Genomic DNA, 22,963 nt, shown 5'->3' on the forward strand with positions numbered 1-22,963 from the left:
CTTATTAAACTTGTTACCGTCATTAACCTCTGTCACTGTCACTCACTGACGCCAAACAAGCGCACCCCCCCAGATGTCATATAACAATGAAAAGGAAGTGTAATGTGGTTTTACTGCATCCTCAGGCCTGGGCACGTAGAGAGTTTGATTGACACCTCTCTGACGCTCCTCTTAGTTTTTTTTTTTGCTCCTGCTAGGGCGGGACATCGCCATCTTTCATTCTTATTGCTTTTAGTCGCCAAGTCAAAGCTATGAGATTTACAAAACCTCTTAATGAAAAAATGTGCACTTGGCACTCGGTGCACGGATGAGGGTATTTGTGGCAGACAGTCACAAACACTGATCGCTCACGTATCTCTGATTTAATAAAGTTGTATTTACTAACAGGGGACACTTGGATGACAACACAGGAGCAGTTCTGTTTCCTGTTGTTTTTACGTTTGAAGGATTGATCACCAGTTATTTCAATTGGATTGAACCCCTGAGACTGAAACCCACCTCTCCATCGGAACAGTGGTGAGTAATTTTTGTTTTTAGGGTGAACTACCCCTTTAATTCTTCTGAAAGTCTTCTGAAAGAAAACAAAAAAAAGTGTGTGGTCACTTCACCCCCCAAACAAAGTAAGAATATTAAAAATGCTGCCACAAAGTTCCCATAATCTGTTCTGACCTTTAAGTTCATCCTCCTGCTGTATCACTGTCATATTAAAATCAGCCCAGTGGGAGTCTGTCATTAAAAGCATTAAGGGTTTTTATTTTTTCACTGGCAGTCTGCCTGGATGACTCCTCCGCTCCAAAATGAGAAAGTCCTGCCAGTGCCCAGAACAGAGATCCCATTTCAGAGCAGGGACTTGAACTCTAACAGTCTGTAACAGCTCAGAGGGGAAAAGAACACGTTTGTAAAAGAGGATATGAGGTTATTAATGTTTGCTACCAGCTCAAAACACATGTTCTGGTCGGTGCCCGCCTCCTTCGTCGCTCTCCTCCTCCTCCTCCACATGCGTCCGGCTCAGCCTCACCTGTCGACGCCGACCAGCAGCTCTCACTGACCCGCGGATGTTTCTTTTAAATCCTGGGTGGGACTGAAACAAACCAGGTGAGGATTAAAGCAACCAGGGGGAGGAAATCTGACGAGGCTCAGATTCACAGGACGCAACCGGAGAGTAACTTTTAACGCGACCCAGGCTCCGTCCGTGCGTCCTGAAACGAAAGCGCAGCACAAAGTTCGCTGAAGTGACGTTTCGCTGCTGTTTGGTTTCCTCCTCTCTCCCTCTGGAGCGAGTGTCATGAAGCGGAGGAGCCACAGCTGCTGGAGTCTCTGAGGTTGGAGCACGTTTTCCAGGTAAGAGACGAGTTTCCTCCGCTTCCCTTCGCTTTGACTCCAAATGAGCAGAACATGACTCCAAATCCCCAGAAACACTTTACGCTCAAAGCAAAAAGCGGCTTCTGTCGTAAATATCAGGCAGAGAAACTTTAATTCACACACAGGCACAGCTCTAACATCTGTGTGTGTGTGTGCGTGTGTGTGTGTGTGTGTGTGTGTGTGTGTGTGTGTGAAAAGTTGTGGGTACCTTCTTAATTCTCCTGCTCTCTTAACAAAAGAGGATTTAAAACTGCTTCCTGGAATTTAAATCAAAAAGCAAAACCTGCCTCCTTGCTTAAGTAAATTCTTTGGCTGTGACTGTAAAATAGTCTCCACTCATTGATTCATTCATCAGAATGTGTTGAATCCCTCCCTCTGGCCTAAATACCCAGGTTACTACTGTTAGAGATACTTGATTTACTTTATATTACTTAATGTTATTCATTCATTCATGTTATTTATTAAGGCAATATCCACAATTATGTTTAAAGACTGAGTTTTGCTTGAACAATGCAGAAGCAATTTATCGATAATGAACTTTATTTATCGATAATGAACTATTATCGTGATGTATCCTTTCGATAATAGTTGTTGTTGTCCAACCCTGATATGAATACGATTATTCAGTCTCTTATCTGTGAAAATACTGAAAGTTACTTTCTCTGAGACACATTTTTAGTTTTCCAGTCCAACCTCGTCCCATGACAATAACCTCGGCTTACAAAAATCGGCCTTTTGTTGACAGTGACCCTGGGATATCTCCTCTTTTATCCCTCCATCAGCACATGCAGGGTAAACAGAGTGGGTGGGAGCGTGGCTGTGAGGAGAGATTGCCTTGGGTGGGGAGGGTTTACCGTCTGGGGACTTCTGCCTTCTAGTTATTTTCTCTCTCTCTCTCTCTCGTTGCACGACTTGTTTTGACCAGGACCGAAGACAAATCTGTGTCTGAGCCCTGCGTCCCAGTCGCTCATTAATGGCTCACGCTTTCTTGCATCACAGTTCCCACAGATTTGCTCAGGCCAAAGGAATCTCTTGTGAGTGCAGTGGAAGCTGTCTGATTACTCACAGCAGACAGCTGGGAACCGATAATCGCCTTCAGATAATTTCCCACATTAAAACAATTTGTAATCATATGGGTTTTTTTTTTTTATTTCCATGAATTAGATTTTCCCCAGTGTAAACTAAGTTGCAGCCTCAAGGTAGATGAACACAAGTGGGCTTTTCTCACACTCTTCTGTTTGTGACATTTGAGTTATCACAGCAAGGAAAGCACAGGACCAACATTACATTCGACTCTATAATTCATGAGTCCCTGTGAACTATCACAGCAGCACCGGGGCCTTGAAAAATAATGTCACCTCTTCATGCAGTTAGCTGGTATTGTTGTTCTCCTCGATTTCCCAGAGTGCCTTTCACTTTGTTTAGGGAAACCTGAACTTGTAAAACATCTAGTTGTAACGCAAGAAGAATATCGTCAGCAGCTGAAGTTGGACAATTTGCCGATTCGTTAATAACGATAGTTGTTGTTGCGTTCCGGTCATTAAACCTTAATATTTTTTGGTATCGACCAGATTTTGTACAGAGTCCAAAACCTCTTTCTATTTGTGTTCTAGTATTTAACATTTGCAGAAGTTGGTTTCCCTGTTAAATGGAAATTAACATATACAGCTCCAACTTAATTTTGAACCTTAACTGCTTGTGTTGCAGAAACCGGTTAATCGACTTCTCCATCTACATTTAATTTCTCCTGATCTTCAATCTGAGATCTGGAAAGAAGTCAAACATTTGATACTGTCTGACTAGTCTGACTACTGTCTGACAGAACTTGACATGTACAACTGTCGATGGGGATTTCTCAGACATTTTAAGTGCAGTGGTAGTCTTTGCCAAACAGCCAATAAGCCAGTCAGCCGGTTTTCGACGGCAACACCGAGGAAGGCACAATAAAAACAGCAGAAATGTAACACCCAGTAAATTACAGCTGTGGCTTTTTTTGGTCATTTATTTTCCTTCTGATGTTCGTCAGCCTGATGTCGTTGCTATTTCCCTGCAGGTGACACCGAGCTGCATGATTAGATTTGTAATATGCGGCCGTGTCACCCAGGTGTCAGGAGGGATTTGTCACTTTTTCCCCACAGTAACATGGTGACAGCTGTGTGACATCCACAATATCTCACCTGCTCTTCCCGCTTACACACTGTGATGACAGCTTCCTGCTCCTCGGCGCCGAGCCAGCAGGTCCTGAGGTCAGCGCAGGGTAGTCTGCAGAATTTACTCTGTCAGATGACAGCGTGCCCTTTTGCTTAAATGTGTTAGAAGGATTCCCCCCCCACACACACACACACACACACATCCAATTCTCCGGATTATCTGTACAGAATTTTTGCTATAGGAGGCCAGAGTCACTCTGCGTTCACTCATGCACGTCAGGCGGAGGATCTGCGGAGTTCAGTGCATGTCTGAAAGCAGCTAATGAGGAAAGTGATGTGTTTTCTGAACTTTAGAGCTTGTAAACCTTTTCATATAACAACCCCTATTAAAATGATGAAGTTGAATATGAGCAGAATGTCTCTGAGGGAGCATAGTGTTGTTTTTTTACTGCTTGTGTATTTATTTCTTTGATTAGAGCTAAATTATAACATGGGCAGTGCAATAAAGTGGTAAAACGAAGGACCTCTCTCTCCACTTTGACCATCAAAACTGGAAAATGACTTAATGCTCTCTGGAAACACTTTGGATCAGATACTAATGTGATGATGTCAGGCTGCTGCTGAACACTTTAAAAGCTGGAAATTTGGTCCGTTTGACTGAAGCTGCAGCCTGTAATTGTGGCCAATACAAAAAAAATATGTGTTGTCCCACTAGTTCATGTTGCTTAATACGTCATTTTGGTCTCATGCCTTCTGCCCATGCGGAGTCGGCCACTTACAGTAAGTGAGGAGGTATTTTGTCATCTGGATTGCAGATAACCCTCTGGTCAGTGTCACGCCACTGTGCAGAATTTGTATAGCACAGTACAACGTGGTTCAAGGTCGCAGTGTGTTTGTGCTGAGCTCGACTGATTTCACCACCTAATCCTCTGAAAATGTTTGAGCTTCATAGACTCGTAGCAAAATCCCACACATTCTTTAAAACCTTCCTCGGGTAAAGTCAACACAGATGTTATTTGACTTTATAAAGTTTATTCAATGAAATGTCGTAAATAAAGTGATCAAGTTTTTGAGGTCCTTTTAATTTATTGTTTCACATTGATATATTTATATTTTTGTGAATGGGTGTTGATGTATTATTTCCAATGTCGTCTTTCAAACTTAAATTATTCTTGGAAAGAAAAAGGAATAAACCTCCATTAATATGTAATGAAACGTCACTGCGGTCGTTGACGTGAGTGAACTGAGGGCGACTTGACCTCTTGACCTCTGTGGATTAATTCTGCATTGTACACCCCCCCCCCTTCTCTTCACAGAGGTTCTGCTCACGCGCTCCATGTGTGACATGTTTTCCCAATAGTGCCGCTGAGCGCACAGTGACAGGCCGCAAACAGCACTCACACCCACACAGGGCACGCTGCCGTCACAGCTCTTTTGTCCTGTATGTGGAATATCGCTGTTGTCAGTGTTGACTTTATGGTTTTGTGTACACAATGCTTAGCCTCACTTTTCCTTTTCAGCCTCTCACCAGCAACGGGGTCCTGACGGGGTCATTTCAGATCGCTGCTGCTGCTGCTGCTGCGATTCGGGTTAAATGTTGTTTTCAGGTTCCAGTAAAGCATCAGTGAAACTTTAAATATGCTGAGGCCCAGGTTTCAGTGACCAGTGCATCAGAGACCAACATGTTGTGAAGGCAGGATACAGTTATATAGAGAGGAATATAAGAAAATTGTCTCTATACAGAGCGTTTATGTGCAGCACTTCCTCTGTCACACGTCACTCACACACTTGCACACTCTGGGGACTGAGATCGAGACGCTTTATCCGTCTGCTGTACTTTTTCATCTAGTGGACACTTGAGAAAAATGCCTCATGTATGTCGTCATTTATCTGTGAAAGTATTTGCAATTAGCAAAGTTTTCCACTTCCACAGCCAAGTGGGAAAGCAGTTTTTGGAGAATTGAAAGAACATTAAAATCTCTAAAATCCTGTAATTTTACTTTTATCTCGTTGAACCATATTTTAATAAACTCAACATTTTATTAAAGTTAATTCAAAAACAAACTAAGAAGACAATATTTTGGAATAGAGTATAAAACATCCAATTCAGATACAATATCGTCACTTTAGAGCAAAGGTTTTTCAGACATATTCTCCACTTTGTGTTCTTCTTACAATTGTTTTCCATGGTTTGTTATTTCGTATTTTTTCTGGGTGAAAATCTCCATTACACCAAACATATCTGAACAGTGAAAGTGGCAGACGTCCAGTCATTGTCTTGTGAATGGTCGAGTTGTAATTTTCCAAACATGCTCTGCAGTGTTCGAGGTGATGACTGAAAACTCTTATTTTGTCGTCTAAGCTTTTCTAGCTGTAAACAACATGGCGGCTAAGGAAATGTTCTGGATGAAAGCTTGTGGTCTGTGTGTGCAGCCGCCGATTTGGCAAACTGTCCGTGCAGTTCCACACAGTCTGTGCAAAAAAATTCACGTGATAACCTCGTTTCTTATTCAACAGATTTTAGCCGGTTCACGCAGCTGGACCCAAACAAACTGTTTATTGGTCGACTTCTATCTGAATCAGTTGATCAGAAACCCACGAGCGGCTGAAACCTCGGCGGAGCCACACGGGGAGAGAAGCAGTGATAAGACTGTGCTGATGTGAGTTCATGGTGAGATAAAGTGGCACAAGTAACATTCCTGTTTGGACGCAGCCCTCGCTCTCACAGAGCTCCGACTGTGTGCATGTGTTTGTGTTATGGTGAGTCAGCTGTTGCCCGTTATTGCTGATCTGTGGCTGATAATTATCATCGCATGCTGGTGCACGGAGTCCTGAAATCTTCTTGGGTCTGTTTGAAGTTGATGGTCGTGTCTTGTGTTACCTTATGGGTTAGTTATTACATAAGACAAACAACAACATCCACAGGAGAGTAGACTCGATGCTGAACTGTTTGTTCCCTCTCTGCTATCTTATTCTCAAAAAAAAAAGAAAAAAAGAAATCAAGCTCGTTTATTTTGGGCACAAAACCGTTGATTGTTCTTCACTGTGGCTCTGAGGCGAAACATGACTCTGCTGATTTATTGTTCCATCTTTACTCCGTGCTCTTCTCACTGTCTCCTTGTTAATGTCCTGTTTGTTTAGTCTTTTCTGACATTGGACAAACTGTGTTAACAGGAAAGCGTGGACTTTGCTCTTGAAAGTCAATGTCTCTCTCGTCTCGGCTCTGCTGTGTCGATAGTGTATCTGAGTGGACTTTAACTGGAGGTCAGAGAGCAAATGCTTCCACTGATGTTCGTTTGGATGATAATGTAACTCACTGTGAGTCTCTCGCTGCCTTGTTTTCCCTTGAGGCTGACGGCTTTTCCTGGGCAGCAGTAGCTTAGAAAGCACCACTGTATAACTGTATAACTCGATTGACACTGAGTGGAGCGCATTCCTTTGCCGAGGCCCGACAGTCTCCTCACATTCGATCGAGTCGCACCAAACCACTCATGAGCCGTTTGCAGACAGGAACTCCAGAAAATGTCTGGACCCTACACGGAAGGAGTTTCTCCTGAGTTTCCGGGTCAGACGCACTTTTCTTTTACTTATGGAGAATGCAGCAGGAGATAGTCTGGGTCAGACAGGAAAATGTCCGGAGCGTTCAGGTGAGGGGCGACGTCTTGATAGAGCAGCAGGAGGCAGGACATGACGAATAAATTCTGTTTATGTTTGTTTACAGCACATCGACACTGACGTCAGCCCTAATCACCAAAAAGTTCTCAATTGTGCTGACACGAAGTGCATGTCTGACAGCAGCTGTAGATAACAGTTATGATCCATTCATTATTTCAACATTGCATCATTGAAATCTGTGAAAGTGTCAAAAAACGCAGTCTTAAACAAAGTGATAAAATATTTCTAGATCCGCCCCTTTGGCTAAAATGTAATGTTTTCTTGTTAGGCCCCATTCTTCCTCCAAGTTTCACAGAAATCTGTTTAGTGGTTTTCTACATAATCCTAAAAACAAACAAATGTGTGGGTGAAAAATATGGAGATTAATGTGGCCTGTTTTATATCCACGCACACTTCTCCAAAGCTCCTCACGACATGTCACTCTTCACTTCCTCTGTCTCCCCCCTCTCCCTCGTCTTTCTCTCTCCATGTCAGTGTGCCAGTCAGTGTTTGGACGGCCTCACTCATATCTCTGCTGTATATTTATCCCCTTCCACTCGGCCTGCGTTCTCTACAGCCCTAATAAGGTCTGGATACAAGGAGAGAGGGACGGCACCGAGGGTGAAGGAAGCTGGGTGGAAAGGTCGGACAATAGGCTGCAGAAGTATTTTCCCACAAATTGGTTTTGCTCTGTGCACACGTATGCGTGTTTCTGCCGGCTCACATGTTTCTTGTGTGAAGACGAGACCACACAGATGAGGAAGAAAGGAATGAAAATAGAATAAAGTGCAGAGGATAATAAAGGCCTTTAGGTTAACCTATCCCCAAATGTTGGGAAACACTTTGATGCAGACGAGTGTAAATACAGTGTCGTGGTAAACGCACATGAAAGCTCAGACGTCAAAGTTTGCTCTGATGTATTTTTGTGGGCGTCGGCTTTCGCTGATTGTTCGAGCTTCTTTCATTTACCGTCTCTCCGCTGACACAAAGGCCTCCAACAGAAAAAAGAACCAGGATTTATCACCCTCATATCTGCTTCACCGAAGTCCTTCACTAAAAGAAAGTCCCTGAAACACGACCACAAACCACCACCCACATCCTGTATCCGCTCCTCTTTCACTGCCGTGTGTTTTCTCCTCTTTCGCTCTCGGTTCCTCTGAGGTGTTTTCTCCATCACGGACTTGTTTCTGGAAGCCGTGGTGGTTGGGGGGTGTTTTTAAGTTCTTATGCAGTGTTGCTCAGCTGTGATATCCCCTTTGTGAACTGTCACCTGATCCCTCTTACCTCAACCATGCAGCAGATTGGATTACCACAATGTTCGCTTTAGTCGGCCAGATCCCCCCCCTCTCATTAATTGCCCCCCCCCCCCCTGAACTTCTCTCAGCCTTTAGAAATGCCCCAACACAACATGGAGAGCCCCAGGAGCCAGTGGCCACAGGGGCTACAGTCGCCGTGGGTCACCCGAGTCGCTGGAGGTCAGAGTCCTGCCTCCTCGGGGGCAGAGTCGGACACGGAGAGCAGCAGCACGGAGAGCGAGAAGGTAAGCGAGTGAGGTGAGGCTGAAGGTGATGTGGTGGAGTCACATGAAACCAGCATCTTCTTGGATGCATCTAAACAAATGACTCACACCTCATTTCAAGACTAAAGTATACTTTCCTCTGAGGTTTGCATCTGGTGACTTTGTCCACTCTTTCTTTTTGCCAGTCCTGCGTTAAGAAGCTGGAGGTGGGCTCAGTGAGGCTCCTGCCGTCGTCCTCGAAGCTCCAGCAGCGAATCACGGAGATCGAGCAACAGAAGGAGGAACTGAAGATTGAGGTGAGCATGTGGCGACAGAAACATCTGCACAAAGATGTGCAGCAGAGCGATGAATGAATCAGAAGTTAAAGAGTCAATCAATGGAAAACTGAGGTGATTTGAGAGAAAATTTATTTTGTTCATCAATCGCATAGAAACATTTGCAGTTTCTTGCTCCTCAAAGTATCTGCGGCATAAATAGTTAAATATTTGTTGGAATCTGTATCAAGCTCTGAGAAAATGTGTTTTTAAACTATTTGACATTTAAAGGACAATTTTAATTCAATCAATCAGTTCCAAAATTTAATTGGTTCCTTCTTGTCTTATACCTCACCCGTCCACCAACGGACCAAGGGCAATGAAACCATAACCCCCTCTGAGGTAATGATCAGAGACTGCAGCCCCATTATAAAATAATATATAAGAAAGACTCAAGAGTTAATGCTTTATTCAAGGTTTTATTTAATTTTATCAATTACTGCTGCAGCAAATCAACAACTGAGTCTGAGTCTTCATGGAAAAAAAAAAAAGATTCCTGAGTGTGTCCCTGCTCTGCATTTTTAAATCTCCACACCAAGTTTCCAAACGCCGCCACAGTCACGGTAAAGGAATGCGTATCTCTCGACTTGCTCAAGCTCCGGTCAATATGATTCAGCTGGGTCGTGTCTCCTGTCGTTCAGCTGCAGCTGGAGATCGCGCTGCTGCAGGGTGAACTGCAGACGGAGAAGAAGCAGCTGCACAGACACACACAGAAGCTGCAGGCTCTACAGCAGCAGGCCGGACAGAGGCAGACGCACAGACACACAAACAGACTCAAGGTAAGAGCAACGGCACTCACACACTCACTGCAATGTTGTGTAATGTACTCATTGTGTAATGTATGTGAAATTGTGTTTTTGTTACAGCAATAGATGGACTGTATTTGTACTTGTTTTATCTTATGTCTGTGTGATTCATTAGAACTAACTGTGTTGATGTAACATTTGATTGCAAAGCTTAAGGATCATAAACGCTGCAGAAATAAAAGGCTTAAGGGATTCAACAGAAATGTGTGGGCTCAGTAATGGTCCACTAACATCAACACCAGACCTCCTGAGAAATGATAAGTTGCTTCAGGCTCCAGTACAGAGCTGGTCACAGATAAATATCTCGTTATCCCGAATAAAGTTGTGAAATAGAAGTTTTTTCTTTTTTTATCTGAAAAATCAGGCGATGACTCTTTCTTGCGTCACTGATTTTTTTTCCCCCTCGCCGTGTTCGTTCCTGCAGGAGCAAGAGCGTCTGGAGGCGGAGAGTCTCAGGGTGCAGGAGCTGAGGAGGAGGTGTGAGGAGAAGGAGAAGCTGATCCCGAGTCAGCCCGAGAGCCAGAGAGAGCAGCTGACCCTGCAGCTGCAACAGGTGAGCCCACTGAGCAGAGTGCAGCGTGGGTAGATAAAAATACAAAATAGACAAAAATGTACTCAAGGAAAAGAACTACATTAACTTTTCTACTAGATCATTTTCAGAACATAGGAGAAGATGTTGAGGATCCCTGGTATGTTTGAAGGTCTAGTTAAGTTTCCACACTAGATGTAAGGGACTTTGTTAAATCCACCACTGAGCTTTTTGTGATTTCGTCCCCAAAACTATCAGAGAAGGATTCATGATCATCACCTGTGCAACACTGGACACTCTCTATTAAATGAAACCCACACAGCAGATCAGTAGAGCTGCAGCTGCGCACATTGAGCTTCAGACAGCACCGTGGTAATCAAACTAGCATGTAATGTAATCTAAATACGTAATCTATTAGATTACAAGTGATTTAGTTACCTGTCAGAACCAGCACAGAAATGACCAGTGTCTCTTTTTACTTTGAAAGGGTTTGGGTTGTAAATCTGATTTTAAAAGTTTGTCCAGTTCTGAATATTTCACGGCTGAAAGGGGAAAAATAAAAAAGGTTATTTGAAAGAAACGTAAAAGTGCAAACTCGGTACATGACTGTGTGTTTCAGTCAAAACATGATGTTGTTTGTTTGGCTGCACAATGTGTGATTGTTCAGTACCTGTTCAACCTGATGTGTCAATGTTTCAGAAGAAGAACACACACACACGCAAACACGCACACACACACACACACACACACGTACACACGCACACGTACACACGCACACACGCACACACGCACACACACACACATCAGTGCATTGTCTTTTGTGAATGTGACAGAACAAGCTGGGAGGGTGCTCCGTCTGTTAATGACAGGTGTTGGTGCAGTCCGGCAGCAGCAGGTTGTTACCTAAGTTTATAAAGTTTATAAAACAGGTTTGGAACAGACTGCTTCACGGAAAAGCAAACAAAAACTGAAAAGAAATGACAACAGGTATTTCACTTATGAGACAGAGAGGTCGGCAACTCGTTGTGTGTGCTGTTTGAGTTTTTACTTTCACTTCTATGTAGTGGACGGGTTTTTACTCTAAATCACTTGGCATTGAAACTGAAAAAAGCTCTTGGATACAAATGTGATTGCTTGGGTTAGATAATGTTGCAAACATCTGCACGTTGGTGCACACAAACTCATCTGTTGTGAAACTACAAATCTAGATTATCTTCAGATTATCAGCTTCCTTCTCTTCTTTGCACAATAACATTTATGCACAGAATCAGATTTAGAAAGAAGTTGAAGCACTTCTCAGAAGTTGTAGTATTTTGGCATTAGGGCAAATTTCATACAAACTGATTAATGAGCTGATGCACAGTAAATTTCACAATGTTTCACGCACGTCCACCAAAAGTGTTACTGAAGATATCTGAAGTCTATATTTCAGAAGAAAATATTTCTAGAGATTTGCAAAGCCACAATTTCCCAGATGCAGAGGTAACTTGAGTATTTTCAGTCCAAACCATCAATATTTTCACACATCTTCATGTTTGTGAAGCTCAAAAAATTGACTTAAAACAATTAATCCCTGAAGAAAATAGTTTCCAATTGAGTTCCTGTTAACGAGATGATCAAATAATAGACTAATCGTTGCAGCTCTGCGTTATTACTGTGAAGTGTGGAAAAACACTAAAGGCTGAACACTCAGCTGGGCGTCATATGTAAGATGAATTGAAACGTGGGTTGATTTAATTTGGATTTGTAAAAAAACTGGTTTTCTGTCTTTGCTGCAGGAGAAGGAGGTGATGGAAGCAGCGACTCGGGCCTTTGAGGACTGGGAGTTTCGTTTTCTGGAGCAAGAGAGCGGCATCGATGTGGAGGACGAGAGCGTGGCGGACAAAGAGACGGAGGGAAAGAATGAAGTGGAAGGGGAAGTGGAAAAGGAAATCGTGTGTCAGCAGAATGTGGTCAGCACGGCACAGGTAAGACAACTGTTGATACTGTTTGAAGCGTATCTGCATGTCCTGCACCTCGTTTCAGTGTTTTCATTCGCCCGCTGATGTGGGATAAACCTTCACAGATATGTGACGTCAGAGTCAACAACAACTTAAAATCTATTTGAGACTAATGCCCGCCGTAGAATGGAGATATTAAAAATGACAGTAGTAGAAGAGTGAGGAGTAAAACCTGAATCAACAAACTAAAGTTAAAAAAAAGAGCTATAGTAAGAATAAGTAATGATAAGAGAGTAAATTGTGAATAAAACTAAAAATGTCTAAAGACCAGTCTTAGTCAAAAGCCAGACTTATGAGTTAGGTTTTAAATTTATGTTTAAAGATTTCAACACTTCCATCTGCTCTCAGATCCTCTGACAGTCTGACCACTACTTCTTGTCTGCTTCACCTTATCCTCAATCATGGGGAAGTGTAAGTCCGTCTGGGACTTTTCCCTCATGTCTGTTCTACGTCACATACGTCTTAAATTTCTTCCACTATGGTCTTAAAAAGTTTTAGATTGAACTGTCTGTTAATGCGATCACATCCTGGACACATGCAATAAAAAACAAGATGTTATTTTATCTTGTTAGAAGTGTAAATGTTCAGCTTATCAAAAACTCACTTCGCAGTTTGTTTCGGTATTTGTGTTAGAACAACAATAGTATTGTGACATTAATAACCCATGACCCTCATCCACCTCGACTTCTACAAGCTTCATTGATTCTCTCTCTCTTTTATTTGTGACCGGCAGCCGACACAAAAGGTCGTCCATTCATGTCGGAGCTCGAGGTCCACCACAAACATGAACTCAGGCTGAAGTAGCTTTGTGCTTATTCTCGCTTTCCTGTTTCGCAACGTCCACCAATTTTACTGTGATCTGAAATTCATTTTATGAGTTAGAATACGGAGACAACAGAACAGGAAGTGAACTTCATAACCTCAAATATGTGTTTCTTTACATTAGCTTGAATTTGTTATTTATTTATTGCTCATTAAGGACTAAACGCCAGATTAGATCGTCTGGTCAGGACGGGAATTAAACACACTCACCTCTCCCGTCATGGTTGTCATTGCAAGGTAACCCCCCCCCCCCCCCTCCAACTGTCGGTTGGTGACATGAACATGAACTCTTTACCTCGCTCTCACCAGCATCACCCCGACACTGTCACATGACTCTGTAGAGTGAGCGTAATCACATCAGAGGCCAACATGAGAGAGAAATCCAAACATGAAAATGAAAAGTTAAAAACACACACGAGGGGGATGTGGAACATTTTGGAGCAAGAATTCATGAAGTCTCAGGATTATTTTGTTCAATGTGGAGATAAGACTTTTTTTATCAGTGTTATCGTAATAACACTGATAAAAATCCTTCACTACCCCCACTTACCATACCAAATTACGTCATAGTTGTCGGATTATTACGTAAAAAAACAACAACCATACATTTCAAATGTTTATTTTACACTTTGGTATTAATGCTTTTAGGTAAAAATCACGTCTAAGGACCAATTTTAAATGTAGAAATAAACTTGAGTCCCAGCGGCCGCTGCTACATGTCCATTGATATTGAACACGTTTCTACATTGCCCCAAATTCGACTCCATGTCCTTGTGCTCTTAACGATACACATGCCAAGTGTGAAGCTGATAAAATGAATGATTCACACACAGACAGAGAGAGATTGGTGGAATATTTAGATGTGCTGCTCTAAGGTGCTGCTTTAATATGAGCCATCATTTCATCGAGTCAAACCCTCGGCCCTGCCGTTTCTCGTGCCTCTCATTAACTTTCAAAATGGATGTCTGATTTGCATTGTGTCTCAGGCTGAGGAGATTGACTTAACCCCGGGGGGGGGGGGGCCTCTGCGTTCACTCACACGACACACACGCTGTCGCATCAGGGACATTTACCCAATCCACCAGAGCATTATAAAGAAAAGACGAAGTAAAGCCGGGCCAGTCAGTGAATGAGCTACGGCACGTGACGTTTCTTTTGAGCAGCCGAAGCCGTGTGGCTGTTCTGATGCGAGTTCTGTGTTTTCAGGAGCGAGTCCAGCAGCTGGAGAGACAGTTGAAGGAGATGGAGAGAGAGAAGGAGAGGGAGCTGAACGCCCTGAGGAGAGAGAAGAGAGAACTCGTCCACACGACTCAAACGGTACGAGGTATCGATAATGATCTGGCTCCTTAACTCCAGTCGTGGTTGATTGATTGATTTATCTTAGAAACGGCATTTGAATTTTGAAAACTTTTATTTCACAGGATAATTTATTTATTGTTCCCTTGTGTAAGAAATCTAAGAATGAATGAGTGTTAATTATATGCATGTTATGTTAGTGAACAAGTGGCGGTTTTTGACACAGCTCGCAAGTTGCCGATGGAAAAGTTCTGGAACTTTTTCTTGATGACAAAATTTTTAATTTTGTTTATGCCCTGAGCATTTTTGTGCATCGGTGCGTCAGTACACCAGATAAACTTCTCTTTGTGGGTAAACCCAAGGAAATGAATCACATGACTGTGAGTGAAACAGCTCGATGGAAAATTAATAAGTCTTTCATCTCAGTGTTGTGGTTTTACGTCCAGAAATCAAACTGAAGCTGTTTTCTCTCAGCATTTTCATACCGAGCGTCACAAAAAAGCTCCGATAAACTCACTGAACTCCACCTGCTCAGCACCAAACGTGCAAAGTCAGCGAGTAGCAGAAGAAGTGTTAGATATTTCCCCCAGGAGTTGGGTGGGGGAGACCAAAACAGAGCTGGAAGAGAGTGAATGTTGGGTTCATATTCTGCAGGTTGCAAAGTTGTTAGGATCATTAAATGAACTATATGAGGTGATATTACATCAGTGTTGTTTGCAGTTGTTGCTGCTCTCAAGTGGCCAAACTGGGTGTAACCACAGACTGTATATAAAGAGGGTGTAACACACTAGTTAAGGTGCCTGGGTCTTGTATGCTAATGAGCTCATCATAAGAGGTTTTATAATTGTTTAATGGAAGCTTTAACATCCTATTTAACAATCTTGAAAGAAATGTTATTGTTAGATGAGCTAATTGAAATTAATTGTCTTGTGTTCAAGAGTCGTGAATTAAATTTTACCACAATGTAGTGAACAATCAGTGTATTTACTGGATTTACTAGTACACATGTACCTTCAGAAAGTATTCTGACTCCTTTCCTCGCTGCACATTTTCTTTTGCTCTAGATTTTACTGTAAAACTATAAAACTGACCTGAATTAATCAATGATGACTAAAGCGATTGATATCCTCATACACTCCTCAACATAGAGAGGAAGAGTTTTTTCGCTGGGCTTCAGTTGAGTTTTATCAAAAACATCCAGCGTCTGTCAGTTGGCTTAAATCTCCAGGTCCGCCCACACCATGTGTTATCTGTGTTTATATTATGAATACTTTCTACATGCGATTTACTCAGTGGCTAATTAAAGTGTGCTGTGATAATATCACACAGCCAGTGGTTTTCCCTTTGATCAGACTTCTGACCGCACCAGTTAAAACGAGGAGGAGACGAGACCGGGACGAAGAAAAAGCAAATGAGACATGTAGAGAGAGAGAGAGAGAGAGAGAGAGTGAGCTTCATTCAAACTGGGAGGGAAGGGCAAGGATAGAGGGAGGAGTGAGTTATGTGAGGGAGGGAGCTGCGTGTGAATGTGTGTGCACATGTGAGAGCGTGTGGATGTGTGAGAGGGAGAAGAAGGCGAGCTGGGAGAAGTTTCACATCCTTTGCAGCGAGTGGTGAGTGGTAAAGAAAGATCTAATGAACCTGTGTTACAACTGTGTCTGTGAGAAAAAACGTTCTGCTCTCCCAAGAGAATGGAGAATGGAGAATGGAGAGAGCTGGAGGGAGGGCAGAAGGGAGTGGCAGTGGAGAAGAGGAGAGAGGGAAGAGACTGTGTCAGAACAACACGACAACAAGTGTGTGTGACTGCAACAACTGTGTGTAGGATGTGGTTAACTCCTGTCATGTGAACTTCCAGCAGTCAGCGCTCCTCGAAGGAAAACCTATTGTGCAGTTTAGAAAAAAAACGAACGAATGTGATTGGATCTCGAGACACATTCGGAAGCACTTGCAACAGATTTCAGATTTTAGATTCGTCCTTAAAACTGTTTCATGAAAGCTTTCGAGTCGACACAGTTTCCCCTGAGGGCAGAGTGTCGAGCGGCGAGGACGCCAGATAAGGGTTAAACACTGGACTGCATGTGGTGACTGAATTACTCATGTGTTTGTGAGTCAACCAGGGGGAGGCTGGAGGGGAAGATAGTGAGGCAGTGATCAGTTTTTAACTCATTATGATCTGTGACGGAAGTGGAGTTTTCAGCCTCAGTTAAATGTCTCGCGTGGCAGATCTCGTCATGGTTTTGTAGTTCAGGTGAGGCGTCAGCGTTTGTTCCTCGCTGACGGTTTCCACTCAAGATACGTCACCGAATTTCAAATGACGATGAATCTGCTCCCGCAGGGTCACAAGGAAAAGACGCCGCTCGCAGATTGGTCGAACATCACCGGCTCGGCCCCCTGCATGATGTCACTTTCCCCTCTGACTCCTCACAAGCCCCCTCAGGTGTGCATCCCGTCGCCATGGATACAGCATTTGCAGCACTTTAGAATGATTTTATCCTCGAGATTATTTCATTGATTGTCCAGTTTCAAGTTTATTGATGTACTTCTAGTCATATCTGTAAAACATAAAGGGAAACGAAATTGTGTTTCTCGTGACCTCATGTGCGTATACTAACAGTCAGAAGACAGTTTTAAAACAAATGAAACAATCATGAAGTGGAATCGAATGTTTTAAAAATAATTTTAAAAACACAATAGTCGGCACAATAATACTAATTTCAAAGTAAACGTTGGTTATTTATCATATTCAGAGAGAGTTGAGCTGTCTATAGCAACCTCTGGCTGTGAAGTCTATGAAATGACTAAATTCATACATTTCCAAACTGTAGTAGAAGAATAAAATATAATTAAATTGGCACATTTGATTTGAACAGTTGTTTTTTTTGTCCTTAAATTAATCATTTTCTCATGGGAGGTTAAATCTTTATTGAATTAAGATTTTTCACATGTAACTGATATGTTTATAAGACGTTTCTGCTTTGTAAGTAAAATCGACTTTCCTTGACTTCACCCATGTTTTGTAGGAACCATGCAAAGATTCTGCCAGTTTGCCCAGAAGACGGAGTTCGCATCGCAGCAACAGACTCAACGACCGGCCGCTCTCTGCACAGGGTGAGCTCTCTCTCTCTCTCTCTCTCTCTCTCTCTCTCTCTATCTCTCCATTTTCTATTGTGCTCTTGATTGCTTAAGCTGAGAGCACGGGGATATAGAACAATCAACTCACTCTCTCGCTGCACTCATGTCCCCGTTTCTGTCTGACTGTTTGTTCAGCTTTTAGTCAAATCGAAGGTGTGTCACGAGAGTGGGCAGGTTACGCTTGGAGAAAGCACGACTTACCTGTACAGACCGGATGAGCCAGAGAAGCGCGCCTACACTTAAGCCCAAACTCTCCTCCTCTGTGTCTTTTTTTTTTTTTTTTTGTTACAAAGTATGAAAGTAGCCTGTTCTGCAAGGTCATGTCCTGTCTTGCCAGGTTTGTCCTCATCTTGACCTTTATTTACAGTAACTGTGCTGTAACTGAATATTCTTGATCGAACGTGATACATCACTTTTATAAACTGCCACCACTTGCAGGATCTCTCCCACGCCACACCTTACAAATAAAGCGACAGACTCACGTGTCTTTCTCGATCCCCTTCCTCTCTCAGGGCTGCTGAGGACGCTTCCAGACACCCAGTCGCCGGAGGCTCTCACTTCCCCACTCTCCCCTCATAGACTCAGCAATGGACACAGCAGACCTGGGACCAGCAATGGCGGTACGCTCCTCACGCCTTGCAACAGTACGGCGAGCTCCCGTGCTGCCAGGTCGGTTTCTCCACTGCTCGACTGATGAACGACTTCTCATGTGTTGAGTGAAATGAAGAGTAGTTGATTTTGTGGAAGCGTAGGAGCAGGAATGTGATTGATATGGTTCATGTCTTTGCTTAAGAAGAAAAACACAAATAAGGATCACACTCAATGTGAATTAGGTTTGAAAGGAGACGAATGACGCTTTATTCTTTTATTCAATTATTCCCTAGTCTGTTAAAATGTTTTTTTGAATGTAAAAGGTTCGGTTAAAAAGAAAGTCTGTGGTAAAGGGAGCTCCTTTGGCCCATATTTGCATAATGCGCGCCCAGCGGCTAGTCTGGCTTAACTCCTAACAAAGCCGGCTGAAGAGGAAGTGGAGGGCGTCTGTTCCTACATGAGCTGGAAGCAGTTTTCCAATTTGTACAGTTGTTTCAGACGCAGGCTGAAAAGAGGAGATCTGGGGGAAACACAGAGAAGAGGTCGCAAGATCACCTCTACAATTTAAAATTAACCATGTTAACAAGAAAATATGTTATTAGGCTTCTGATTTTCTTCATGAACCCTAAGGTGTCTGTCTCTTTAAGGCCCGCCTCTTGATAAAGCCAAGTCTGCTCTGATTGGCCAGTTAGTGCAGTCTGTTGTGATTGGACAACCGCTTCTAGTTCGTGTAGGAAGCGTCAGCCTTCTTTACATGGCTTTGTCAGGGGGCGTGCCAGACTATCCGCTATACATGCATTCTGCAAATGTCACATCACGATGATGCCGAATATAATTTGATGGTATTAAACTGTTTGTTTGCCTTCGACATATTCACTTTGTTTCTGACTGATCCATTTTACTGAGTTTTACTCGACAAAAAACTCTTGTGCTTGTTTTGCAAACAACACATTTGATTCACAGTGTTTGTATTTAAAACCTTTTTTTTTACTTTATTTGCCGAGTGCAGTGATTCTGTTGCCATCGGTAACGAGTCTAACTCTCCCTCCTGCAGCCCGTGTCTGTTGGATCTGGTTGAGATCGAGAAGAAGCTGAGGGAAGCCAAGGTGGAGAGAGAGCGACTGCTCAGAGAGCGGGTGAGTCACCTGCCGTGGGAAACACCGGCCGACACCTCGAATCAGCCGGTACACACTGCGTTAGACGTGGCTGTCTGATCACTGACACCCACCCAGCTCACGCATGAGGGTGCACGGAAACTGACAGCAGATGTGTGGATGTTTGTAAAGTGTGTTTTCAGCACAGAGAGATGCTAAGGCTCTAATATGTCTAACCATGTGATTTGAGTTTATGCGAGAGTTTTGACTTTTATTGCTAAATAATTTTTATTTATTAACCACAAAGGGGCCATCACATTGTTTGGAAGATGGTAAATTATTGTCTATGATTCATGCCCCCAGGAAGAGCAACGGTGGTTGTTGTTGGAGGAGAGAAAACGGAGGGAGCTAAACTGTCCCTTAACAGAACCACCGGAGCCAGAAAGCCAACAAAGGCCAGAACCAGAACCAAAGGAGCAGTTAATCGCCAGCTCTCCCCCAAACTCCCCAGAGGTATGTGTGAAATCACAGCCACAAAGAAATGGTTTCAGTCACTTTCTCCGTCAGCTGTGAACTAACAAGTTTCAGATTATCACAAAAAGATTCAGAGCTGCAGGAGATTGGTTGAAAAAGAGTATTTAAAGTTTCCTGAACTTTTTGTCTCTAATTTATCGACTGTTAATAAAGATGGACGATGAGTCTCCACTTCCTCCAACTATCCACAGATGAAGCTAAAACACCCCCGATACAGACGTAGCCATCTTGCACATTTGGATCCAGAAGCTGCAGTAGTGATCTAATTAAAACCAAACTTATCAGAAACATAAACACTAAAATGATTTAGCGTGTGCTTTGATCTTTTTTGATCAGTCCATGTCCTCCATCCATTAACATGGAGGAGAAAGGATTTACCACCAGGTGGCGATCGAGACACTTCACTTTTGGCGAGCTGTCACATTTTTTTTTTACACAGGCTTTGTGTGAACAAAGAGATGCCACTGGAAAAATATTCTGATCTGCTTAAACTTCTAGATTTGTATAAAGACAAGGTTTGCAGGTTAAACTGTATAAATGTAAAAGTAAACCAAAGTGAAGTAGACACTACTTTTAAGTTGATGTATAAAAAAAGAATAAATATTTTTTGTCCAGATAAACACTGAATGCTCGTCATGTCTCTTCACTGTCTGTGGAAAATGGAGCGACTCTCTTTCAGCCAGGTTTAAACTCCATTTGTCTCCGCAGCCCCGCAGCCTGCCCCTCTTCCTCTCTGCGAACTTTGACCTCCGGGCCCACGTGGAGTCCCTGGGTCACGGGGTGGCCGGCTGCACAGAACTGCGGATGACGTCTCGACGCTGCGCGGGCTTCCTGACCAAGCGAGGGGGGAGGGTGAAGACCTGGAAGAAGAGGTGGTTCTCGTTTGACACAGACCACAGACGACTGGCCTACTATACAGGTTAGACCGGCGGGGGAGGAGAGGGGGATGGGTTGGTTGGGGTGTGACCTTAATGACTTCATGTTTGCATAGATTAAAAGTCTCCAGTCGCTCTTCTGTCTCTTTTCCTGCACTGACTGTTTTATCTCCCAAAATGATTTACATGAAGAGGAAGCAAATTAGTTTTTGTCATTTTATTTACTTGCATACAGCCACTGTCCACAGTTTATAAAGAGAAATGTATTAATGAAGGGCGTATTTAAAAAAACTACAAGGCCACTCAGTTGAGCACATACCTACGTCAAGACCCATCAGCCCTCTAAACACACCAGATCATCAATACCCAGGCGATGTTACTGAGGAAAATTAGGAAAATGTTGAAAGACGCCACATCTCACAATGTTGAAAAAATCCCCGGATCCTCAGATGAAAGCATAGAATCCTGGGTGGAGGTAATAAAATATGAATATCATGATAATAATACAAATATGATAACATTGTGTAAATAATAGATTACCTCTTTAATAATTTTTAAAAAGTAAAACATTTATTTGAGGATTTTTTTCAGATTCTCTATAGGAAATCACATTATGTGAATTCTTTTGGCCACAATAATGGTGAAGTAAAAACCTGATATAGATCCAGGTTTAATTCACAATACAGTTAAAGACCAGTAAGAGCTTCTGTGACTTGAGGACATCCAACGAGTCCTCATGACTTTTTCTCTTAATTCACTTCTCCCTTTATTTGCAGACTGTGATGAGAGGAAGCTTAAAGGAGTCATCTACTTCCAGGCCATAGAAGAAGTTTACTACGACCATCTACGAACAGCCACATCCGTGAGTTCCCGTGACGACACAATCTGACTCAGAGCAACAATATGCAACTTTTTTAATGAAAAAAAAAGAGAAATATCCTGTAGTTTTTTTTTTTTTTTTTATAAATAATTATTTAAAGCAACAAAAGCCTGTTTATTTGTAATGCCAGGATTGTGAGAGCAAAACAGAAAGGATTCAAGTAAACCATTGTTTTAAGTAGTGATTATGTAATGTTTTTGTTATTAACTTTGGTCGTCAGGCGGAAAAGTTCTGCTCTGAGAGAAATCAAATCAACAGCATCACTAACAGCGTGACTGTCCTCTCTCCAGTCTCCTCGGCCCACTCTGACGTTCTGCGTGAAGACGTACGACCGTCTCTTCTTTCTCGTGGCGTCCAATGCGGTATCCATGCGGATTTGGATGGACGTCATCGTCACGGCAACAGACGAGCACAGCCGTTATTGACCTCTTGCATATGTGACTGTAAGATCCTCGAGTGCAGCTACTGAGCACTGGAGCAGGTCTGGGTGAGCTCCACCTCGGGGGCTCGTTCTGCACCTGGACTCATGAATCTGAGGACGATCGGTTCGTGAGAGTCAGAGCTGATGCGTTTGAACAGATTTACTCAAACGCGTTGGAGGAAACTGTTACCGGAGGGGTGAGACTTCAGTGGCGGCACAGGTTTCACCGCTGAACCAGTTGCAGACCACACGCAGCTTCACGCACCAGCGTGCACGCTGGCCATCTTGTTACTGGGAAGTTTCCACCCCCCTCTGCTGGTCACTACTACACTACAACAGGGAGAGGGCGGAGTAATAGCAGCACCGGTTCAATGCAATGAAATCCAATACAAGTTACATGTCCAGATGTTTGCGTCCACATTCTGTAACTTTTTTCAGTAACGACGATTGTAAATTCAATTATGTTGTATTAAGTTATTAACTGGAGATTTATATGGGTTTGATATGCAAATAACTGAAGGAATACACTGTTATGAACGCACTATTAAATTTTTATTTGTAAAAACTGTTGCTTTAGTTTGTTCTCTTTTGTTATTATTTATTTTTATTTAAATCAAGACCTAAAAGAAATATATTTCCCATCACGGTGGATGATTTCTCCTTTGCAATGTTGCCATTTTTACACTTTTTTTTCCGAATCTTCTTCCTGTTTTGCTTCTTGAAATATGTCTGTTTTCGTTTCGTTATTTCAATAGTGTGTGTGTGTGCATGTGTGTGTGTGTGCGTGTCCGTGCGTGGTGGGGGGGATTCCTTATTTTTTATAATAGCCTCTTTTAACCCCTTTTTCTCGGGGAAATTACTTTTCTAAAATACCATGCATGCAATTCATAAGAATCTGTATTTTATGACATTTACCTCAAATATAAATCACATGATCTAAACTTTTTCAAACACATGTGGCCTTCACGTTGAATCCTTCCAGCT

General features: G+C 42.7%; 1 protein-coding gene across 1 annotated transcript; it reads left to right on the forward strand.

Moving 5' to 3' along the window:
• The first annotated feature begins 202 nt into the window (after window positions 1–202).
• On the forward strand, window positions 203–22,544 carry phldb3 (pleckstrin homology-like domain, family B, member 3). The gene is made up of 16 exons (XM_020093494.2): window positions 203–516; window positions 770–1,341; window positions 8,551–8,706; window positions 8,871–8,981; window positions 9,641–9,778; window positions 10,230–10,358; window positions 12,113–12,301; window positions 14,363–14,473; window positions 16,788–16,889; window positions 17,473–17,560; window positions 18,097–18,253; window positions 19,230–19,311; window positions 19,633–19,782; window positions 20,512–20,722; window positions 21,455–21,540; window positions 21,849–22,544. The coding sequence occupies exons 3-16, from the start codon at window positions 8,560–8,562 to the stop codon at window positions 21,981–21,983; spliced, it is 1,836 nt and encodes a 611-aa protein (XP_019949053.2). The 5' UTR covers window positions 203–516; window positions 770–1,341; window positions 8,551–8,559; the 3' UTR covers window positions 21,984–22,544.
• Window positions 22,545–22,963: the final 419 nt, after the last annotated feature.

This window comes from Paralichthys olivaceus, chromosome 13 (assembly GCF_024713975.1).
Source record: "Paralichthys olivaceus isolate ysfri-2021 chromosome 13, ASM2471397v2, whole genome shotgun sequence".
NCBI lineage: Eukaryota > Metazoa > Chordata > Actinopteri > Pleuronectiformes > Paralichthyidae > Paralichthys > Paralichthys olivaceus.